Genomic DNA, 9,951 nt, shown 5'->3' with positions numbered 1-9,951 from the left:
ATCAACAAGTTTATTATAGAATAGAAGACTTCTTTATAAAAATTACTTATGTTGCTTTCATCATAACCTTATAATTATTTATTCCTTATTTCTATATCTTACGCATGTCCTCCATAACATTATAAATGCATATTCATACCATATATTTGAGATTAAGCATGCATTTGACCCATCCATTTGTACTATTAAATTATGATATAATTTTCAATTATGCTAGAATCTTACGAGGAAATGAGAAGTGTGGGGAAAGATAAGTGGGTAAATAATGAAAGATCTATTTAGAAGCACAAGAGTATAGAAAATTAGATGAAAACATTTCATTAAATGACAGAAAAGTTTGAAGAGGTTAATTTCTTGGAATTCTTAAAAAAATATATATTTATAATTAATGGTCTATAGACTCAGTGTTACATAAATTGAAACAAAATGAGAGCTAAATGTAATAATTTCATAATCACATAAAGTAGAAACATTTAACCGAAGTGCAAACATGGACTCAGACTAATGGTCGACCATATGTAGGGGATTTATTATGTCTTCTAAGAGTATGGGTTGAGTTACTTTGTTAGGTGAAGATGGCTACTTAGAATAGATTGGACCAATCTGATGAGCCTAGTGATGTTTTAAACAATTTTTTTCTTTTTAGCTCAGTGAATATTCCTCTTCTTATTTGGTGTATGAGTCCACCCAGTCTATTGGGTACGTCCATGGAACTCAACAGGTCAAGTTCTCCATTAACCTACTTAGCGAGTCCATCATAAATACGACATGGTAAGTTATTCTCAAGCTAATAAGTCACCTGAGACGTCGCAAGGCAGGTGTCTCCTTGCTCTTATTTTTATTTTCCCCTTTGGAATACACTTACGTACATCATATAGTACATATTTGATTATACTTCAACGCTTTATATTTCTAACTCATATCATCAAAAGAAATCTTATAACTTTTCTCATTGAAAGAGATAGATTATATATAATTACATCAAAACGGTTCTTTGTTCGCAAATATCTCATGTACAACTCAATAAAAAGCTTGTGTTCGGCTCGTTCGCTAAGTTAACGAGCAGAACACAAATAAAGATTTGTTTGTTTGTGTTCAGCCCATTTTAACTCAAAATAATACTCATCATATATATATATATATTGTACCATTATTAATCTAAAATATTTTTATCATTATATAATGACAAAAAGTGAGAATTTCTTATTAAAACAAAATTAGTTTTGACACTTTAAGAATTATATTTAAGAAATTTTTTTTATTATTTTTCACTTAGGGGAGAAATAATTTTTTTTAATAATCTTTGGGGGATATACAAACATCCCACAAAGTATTGTATTTTTTTTATTTTTTTATTTTTTGTTCTCTAACAAATTCTTGTATTTTGATTATCAAACATTTAAATTTTAATATTTAACTATATAACATTCAATTTTTTTAAAATCACATAAAAATATCACAAATTTAAACTGATTTAATTTGGAGAAATAATTTTTTTTAATAATCTTTGGGGGATATACAAACATCCCACAAAGTATTGTATTTTTTTTATTTTTTTATTTTTTGTTCTCTAACAAATTCTTGTATTTTGATTATCAAACATTTAAATTTTAATATTTAACTATATAACATTCAATTTTTTAAAATCACATAAAAATATCACAAATTTAAACTGATTTGTTTTAATTTGATTTTAAGAAAATATGATATAAATAAATATTAAAATTTGGACATTACAAATATAGATATATATGAATTATATGAAATGTATGCAGATGGACTAGAAATTATTTATTGTAAAATTTTTAGGGCCCGTTTAGGACAGTTTATAAGTGCTAAGGCGTTTTTGAAAAAGCTGCGGTACCGTTCCGATCACGCGTTTTGATGGCTTATATGAAAACTCGGTTCCATTTTTACACTAAACGCACCGCATTTCAGGATAAACTGCGCATAAACTGCCACAAAGGCACCTTTAATTTCTTTTTCGTTCATGTCCTACTTCAAAAGAGAGTGAAGATGAACAATCTCTTTAATCGGGAAAATTGAGTGCTCAAAATCAACATTTTAAAATTCTTTATTTTATTTATAATTTAGATGCTTTACATCACCGCTGCAGGGTACTCGTACTTGCTACCTTGTCCTTTTTGCTACTCCTCCCGCCATTTGTCATTAATAAGATCCTTGCTCGCTGTTGAATCGCCAGGTAAGAAGGCCTTGACTGGAAAGAGGCGGAAATCAATGGTGACCGGAGATATGTTTGGTGTCTTGACGCCGGCGAAAGCGCCGTGGTTAGCTGTTGCGACGGCGGCAACTGCAGGCTTGATGCTATGGGCTCTGTGGTTAGCCACATGGCTATGGTGGCGCCCCCGCCAGCTTGAGCGCGCTCTCCGGGCTCAGGGTCTTCTCGGAACTCGCTACCGTTTTCCTTCAGGCGACCTCAAGGAGAACGCACGCCTCTCCGGCCCCCGCATGCCTCTCTGCAAGCGTTGCCCGATATATTTTAGTTTTTTTTTAAAAAAAATTATGAGGTAGGGCCCACCGAAATACATCCTGACCGTAGATCGTCTGATCTAAGGTCAGGATCGAACACCGCATGCAGAAATGCATGCAGTGTTCGTGTCCGTCCGTATGTAATAATTTTTCGTGAAGAAGCCATAGTAGATAAGTAAAATATATTCTTTATTCATAATATGAACTCTTATTTATATGTCTAGGTCCCAATGTTACAAAGTACATAATAGCGTCATAATCATAATGGTCGTCGAGGCCTAGATTCAATCGATTTATCGTCCGAAGGAGTGCCCGCAATCAATCGTTCTGAATATTGATAACCATCCTGAGTGACATTCTTTAGTCATCTTCTATCGTAAGGTGTTTTTTTACGTCGCTGGTCATCTGAAACGATGTCTATTGTTATGTCTGATTGGTCGTACTTCCTTCCTAGGTCACCCAACTACTTTAAGATTCGTGCGAACACATTTTCATATATACATTTAGATACCTATTCCACGCTATTATTTTCATAATTTTTTTTGGTGGTGTGATGGTGCTTCTTTTAAAGTTATATCTTTCTTTACTTTGATATCTATGGTTTAGAAAAACATTAAAGCTAAAATCAGAGGATGAACATATAAGTAAAGAAACAGATTTGAGCTTGAGCAAAAACATGTTCAGTGAAGTGTCATGTAAATGATTTTATGAGAGAGCAGGTATGAAGCCAGATTTTCTTTTTTTCATTTTTTTTACTCGGGGACAAATTTTATTATCTAGGAAAATTACTCAAAAGCACAATCTCTTTTATCAACCAAAATAATTCCAACTGCTTATTATTTTTAAACTAAATGACCTTGAGACTCATCCATTATAATTGTGAATAATTTGATGTGTAATTTATTAATAATTCACTTTTAAATCAAATTTTATTGGACATGCATCGAAAACCAGTAAGGCCACTTCTGCTAACTTCTCCTATGATAAAAGATATCATTTTGGTAAAGTATATTATGATGATAGCATTTCAAAATGCTAGAAGGTATTCATGTTTTTTTCATTGTCCAGCAGGCTTATACTCCAGTCTATTAGAATTGCTTCTATCTTTCATTGCTCACTGATAGTTTTTCTAGATAAACTGTTGAAGTTATTCTTCTACTTGAACTAAGCACTGAATCATATTGATATGCAAAATAGGCAAATTTTGCTTTACGTGGGGTGGCCCTGTGCCTAGAGTAACCATCATGGATCCTAATCTGGTCCGTGAAATTCTAACTACCAAATCTGGCCACTTTTTGAAACCAAAGATTAACCCAATATGGAAGGTGTTGGTAACTGGACATGCAAGTTATGATGTGGAAAAATGGGCCAAATGCAGGAGGATTATCAATCCTGCATTTCATGTTGAGAAGCTGAAGGTAAGTTTCCATTGTTTTGAATAACTTCTATACTATAATCATTCCTACTTTTTGAGCCATTGACATCCACTAAAAGTAGTAATATAATTTTCATCAGTTTTTATCCATGAAATAAAATTTTGTGGTTTCCAGCTTATGCAACCAGCATTCTTCAATTGTTGTAGCGAATTAATTAAACGATGGGAGAACATAGTTGGCTCCAGTGAAACATTTGAACTGGATGTCTGGCCTGAATTTCAAAATTTAACTGGCGATGTCATCTCAAGGACAGCGTTTGGTAGTAGCTATGAAGAAGGTAGACGAATATTTCAAATTCAGACAGAGCAAGCCGAACTTCTTATTCAGGCTTCTCGAACTGTATATATTCCAGGTTTCAGGTATGATCAGTAGGCTCTTGTTATTCTGCTAAAAACAGTTATGGTTTATTTCTGGTTGTTTTTATTTTATTACAAGTGATTAAGACTTAATTATCGTTCCTTTTAAAACACTACAAGCTTAAGCAGGTGAAAATTTTTTCGGGACACCTTATGATAATATGAAGTTTTGGTGTAAGATACGTAAATACATAAGAATTGTGTGCTATGTATGTAAATTTTTCGAATTGTTTATTGCAAATTGATAGAGATATTTACGTAGAAAATTTGAAGTACTATATTATGTACCATTTTCTAGGTTTGTGGAGGTCAAGATCAGTTTCTTCTTTAGATTTGAGTTTGGAAACAGCTTATATGTAGTTTTTTCAAGTTTGATCGAGATTCTAAAAAACTTGGTTCATTTTTTTCTGGGCAAATAAAATGGTTTATCTATCAATCCTTGATTATATGGTGAACAAACCACTTACTAAATCCATAAATACCTTTGCATCCTAAGAATCTATGCTTCATCAAAAGAGCAAACTCATTGCTCGCAGGTCCTTGAAGTAATTTGAGAACTTCTAATATTGTTTTTTGGTCATAAGAGCCATTCTATAATCAATTTCTTGAAATGGTAGGAACCTCCTATAGTCCCAGCTCGCACTGTTTTACCGGGCGCTTTCTTTCTATAGAGGCTAACAACAGTTGCTCTGATAACATCTAAGCTTCTATAAGACCTCTTGTTTCCATTGATGTTGATATCAAGCAGACCAGAGGTTTGGAGTTGTTGTTGGTAAAGCCTCAGATCATTGAAAATAAGAATAATTATTGAAGAAGCTAGTGAGCAGGCTTGAAGGTCGGTGCTCTTAGCAGCAATGGAGGGTGTTTGGTGCCTTCATGTGTATAGGCGGCCATGTAGCTTGCAAAATAGTTGTCCCTTATAGCATGTTATTGAGGGCTCATAGAGAAGAAAGGGTAAGGTTAATATATTAATATGATTACATATAATATTAGTTGTGTATAGATATATTATAAACCCTTTGCTATAAACAGAATAAAAACAAGGTCGAGTGGAGACTTAATATTGCAAGAAAAATTTCCGTACCATATAGTTGACTTTGTATTATTTGAAACCATTGAAACCATCATCGCTCTATGTGGTTGTACACGTATGCTTGTTTAATCCTACCATATAAATCATGGCATTTTGTTGTGTTGCTTGAACTATTTTGCATTATTTTACTGTTCCTTGTATTGTCTCTCACAAAAGATCCTAAATCTAATGGCTTTTTATAAACTCATTTTTCTTTCCAATAATTTTGGTTTCTCAGGATACAATTGGAATAACCTTATGCTATATCTTTTTGTTGCCAGTGTTTTAAAAGGAAGAGGTTTATGACAAAACATATTATCTATCACGAGGAGATGTGTAAACATCATGAAATTAATACTTTTAATATTTCATAGATGGAAAACATGATTTAAAAATCAAACATAACAAACAAACTGAAAGAAATTCAATGATGTACTTGTGTTAATGATGTAAATGTGAGGAAAATGTGAATAGTTGTGTACATATTATACAAACTTACAAAAATTTAAAAAAAAATGCTATCATGCATTATTGCATGAGTCAACCACAATTAGAGCATTTGGATCATTTAGAGGAAAACATGTGTACCTATAGAGGTGGGAATTATATAAATAGCTTCTACATGAAGCTTTAGAGTGTACTTGATGCTGTATTGCTGGTCCATGTGAACTCTTAATTCTCTCCTTAGTGGGAGATAAAAGATGGAGAAATATTGCTTTATATTCCATATTTCACAGTATTATTTGGCTAGGCGTTAACATTCATTTATGTTTCTTTTCATGTTCCACAGTGACCCTTTGTATTCCCATGTGTTTCCATTCTCCTTAAGGTTTATGTTTCTAAAATTCTATATATAGCAATGAAATTTTGATCAGAGGCATCATATTTTGAAATTTGGTCAAAAATTGTCTCCATCCCACCAATTTGACATATTCAAGGCGTCATTTTTCTTACATAATAAGCCATTGATGAAATATTTGCACCCACTGTTTCTCTTTCCATAACTCCCTCTTAAGCTCCACACAAAATCAATCACATGAAAATCAACCCAATTCTCAGTATCCCTTGTTAGAAAGATCTCATTCACCCTTGGGATTTTCATCATTTTAAAGTCCTACAAACAATTAATGATTCTCAGCTCCTCCTATTTTCCTTATACATCAAGTAAAATTACTCCTTTTAACCATTCACTTTAGTTTCCATCACTTCTGCGTTAGATTTCCTTTAGAGTTATCTATGGAAGAAGCCTACGCACCATAGATTATGTATCAACTTCAGACCTATAAAAGGTAGTGTTAAAGTGAAGGAGATAGAAGACTACATGAAGAAATTTCAAAAGCCAGTAAGAATGACTTCTCAGGAATTGAATAGGAATTATAATGAGGTTGTGGATGCATATGCCTGACACATATTATAAAGGTCAATTCGTGAAGGTGTTTTCAAAGCATGGAGAGCCGTTCTAATGGCACTAATCACAAGGTCAAGGAGAATAAGATTAGTGATGAGACATTGGAATAAATTTTTAGTCGAAAGAAGGAGAGAGGCTCCAAAAGATAAATTTTGTGTTTCCAATGGCTAGTAACTTAACTCCAAGCATTAATTCTGCTTCCTCATCCACTTTAAATGATGATTTAAGCTATATAAACACATGTATTTGGATCTTGGATAGTTTTTGTTCATTTAATTTTCTAGTGCTTTGTCTAAATAGAGTGATTAATTCTTCTTATTTTTGTTGAGTCCTGATAGTTTATGTGAGTGAATTTTCAATCTCTATACAACTTTATTTTGTTTTGTAATAATAAAATTACTAGCTTTCTTCTCCATTTGTAATTATAGGATAATTTTTTTTACTCTAGTCAAACGTTGTGTCATTGCAAGTAAATGCAAATTCATTATACACCATTACAGCTTGTAGAAACCTTTTTTTGTTATTTCTTTGAATTAATAAGCATAATGCTTTGACCATTATGTATATGCTATGGAGCTTACATATAATTGATTATCTTCTTGTAGATTTTTACCTACTTCAATGAACAGACGAAGAAAACACCTTGATAAAGAGGTTCGATCCCTTCTGAGAAGTATGATTGAAAAAAGAGAGAAGGCTATCAAATATGGAGAGAAAAATAGCGCCGATCTATTAGGCCTAATGATTGAGTCTAATTTGAAAGAGTCTGAAGAGCATGGAAAATTTGAAATAGGTGGACTGTCGGTTGAAGATATTATTGAAGAATGTAAACTATTTTATTTTGCTGGGCAAGAGACAACAAGTATTTTGCTTAATTGGACAGCAGTTTTGTTGAGTGTATATCCAAGTTGGCAGGAAAGAGCACGAGAAGAGATCATGCAAATATTTGGTGAAAATGCACCAGACTTCGATGGTTTAAGTCAAATGAAGATTGTAAGTGCCATCTAACTTTCTTTGTTTATCTGGTATTTTCTTGTGCTATAAATTTTTGTAACTGCATTGAGCTTCATGTTGAAATGTGGTAGTGTATTTTAGTTTAGCATTTAAAATTTCTTTTTTTATTTGCTTTAAAATTTATGAATAAGAGACTAGATCAAAACATGCAAGACTATTCAAGTGTTGATTTATTTGTTATTAGATGGATTAATCATATTTATTAAACATAATAGTATGAGCTCTTCATCAAAAATAAAAAAAAATTTAGTAGATGGTCACGAGACCCATAAATGTTTCATCTTTATCTAGCTTTTAATAAATAATGACATATAAGGGAAATAGTTAAGTTCAATCTTATTTGTTGTAAAGCAATTTTAAGCAGAAGAATAATTAATCTTGGAAATTATTCATTTTTAAACTTATGCATCTGTTTTAAATTATCAAAAAATTACTAAAGTACTGCTGAAACTAACCAGATTGGATGAGGTAGTTTGGTTTTTACAAGGTTGTCTCTTTTAGTTAGATTAAAAACTTTATTCATCATTAATGAGTAAATTGTGTTTTGGTCCCTATAACTAGTAAGAGCATAACAAAGTAGGACAATCGATTTCAATAATGTTCTGTTAATATTTATTAACTTTAATGCATTTCATTTTACTCTAGTATGAACCTGTTTTATGAACTAATGTTGTATCCTAGTGAGTCCATTTTTTTTTAATACATCATGACTTGTCAATTTTATATATCATTAGCCCTTAAAATTTATCTAGTCAGATGCTTCCTAGCTTATCCTATAGGCTGTTAGTTTGGGTTGTCAGATCGTGTTTGAGTTTGATTCAAAATTGCTTCAACTTAAATACCCAAACCAAAATGACCTATTTATTAAACAATTCAAAATGGTCGAGCCGCCGGCTCGACAACAACCCGTTTTAATCGAATTCAACTCATTGACCCTACCCGATAGAATAAAAAGGAGTCCAGATATGAACTATTTCCTAGAAGAAGTTAGAACTCGATTTATTTTCATTCAAGTAAAGGGAAGATATTTTCACTCAATTTCGCATGTCTAAGCAACAAAAAAGAATACCAAGCAAGCAATGTCAAAATGAAAAATTAACTTGCATTCTTTGAATAATTAAGATAGAAAATCACATCAAGCATTAAAATTAAAAATACCTAATTTATAGTACTCTCTATTTTGCACTAAAAGATTGTGAATAAGCTTTCTATTGCTATGGAATATTCTTGAAATTATGCTTACTGTGGTAGTCATGAATTTTATTTGTGGTGTTTTTTATTTTTTTTATCAAGGTGTTGTGGTGTTATGGATTTTACATTTGATTAAGCTCAGTAGTCCATACCAGCTATCTTCCATATCATTATCAATCATCACATGAATCGACGAAGAATGCATTCATAAAAATTACAAAAATAGCATATTCGACTAATTCTACATATATACGACATAAGTTAAAAAAAAAAGGAATCAATTACAGAGAGAACATGAATGGCATAATTAAATCTTCTTTCAAACACTGTGCTACGATAACCAATTTACTTTTATCCAAAAGAGTACAAATATTAAGGTGAAAAATTAAAAAAAATACAATAGATTGATAAATTTTATAGAAAAAAAACATAGGACTCGGAATCTCATTCTATAAAAATTTCAATCATTAAAGCTATCATAGAGGCGAGGTTGATGCAAAGATCCATGGAGTAAATGTTGTCTATGTCCAAATTAGTTAGAGACTTAAAATGAGATAAAGGCAATTAGTTGGCAAAAAGTGAAAGGCACCTGAGGCTTAACGATTAATATAATCCATTAGTAAAATTTTGATATCAGCAGAGTGTAAAAGAGTAGTAATAATTAAGAACTATATATTTATTTATCACAAAATTGAGAGGCCAAATTGAAAGGGTTATGGATATGAATTTTGTTAGGGACATGGACATGGTCTGGTATCTGAGAAACCTTCAACCAATAAAACTGCTCTTTAAGAAGGGACGCTTCATAATTGTCCTCAATAATAAATAAATAAATCCACAAGCAAACGTCGCTTGGGCCTTGTCGGCGCTTAAAAGGGGAAAAAGTTAAGGTTTGGGGGTCGCCCGTAAGAAGCTGTCGGTCGCCGGAATCGAAATCCCGTCGCCCGCTTCGGAAGGACTTTTTAATTTACGTATATATATATA

The 9,951-nt window shown here is 32.1% G+C and overlaps 1 protein-coding gene across 1 annotated transcript in view; it reads left to right on the top strand.

Moving 5' to 3' along the window:
- Positions 1–3,687: 3,687 nt before the first annotated feature.
- LOC110031178 (cytochrome P450 CYP72A219-like) overlaps positions 3,688–9,951 on the top strand; it is a 20,751-nt gene continuing 14,487 nt past the window's right edge. The window contains exons 1-3 of the mRNA XM_020734256.1: positions 3,688–3,908; positions 4,041–4,285; positions 7,368–7,755. Of these exons, the coding sequence (XP_020589915.1) occupies positions 3,735–3,908; positions 4,041–4,285; positions 7,368–7,755 (807 nt within the window). The 5' untranslated portion in view covers positions 3,688–3,734. The remainder of the gene's footprint in view (positions 3,909–4,040; positions 4,286–7,367; positions 7,756–9,951) is intronic.

Source organism: Phalaenopsis equestris, unplaced genomic scaffold (assembly GCF_001263595.1).
Source record: "Phalaenopsis equestris unplaced genomic scaffold, ASM126359v1 Scaffold000782, whole genome shotgun sequence".
Classification (NCBI taxonomy): domain Eukaryota; kingdom Viridiplantae; phylum Streptophyta; class Magnoliopsida; order Asparagales; family Orchidaceae; genus Phalaenopsis; species Phalaenopsis equestris.
This window is presented reverse-complemented; position numbering and strand designations above follow the sequence as displayed.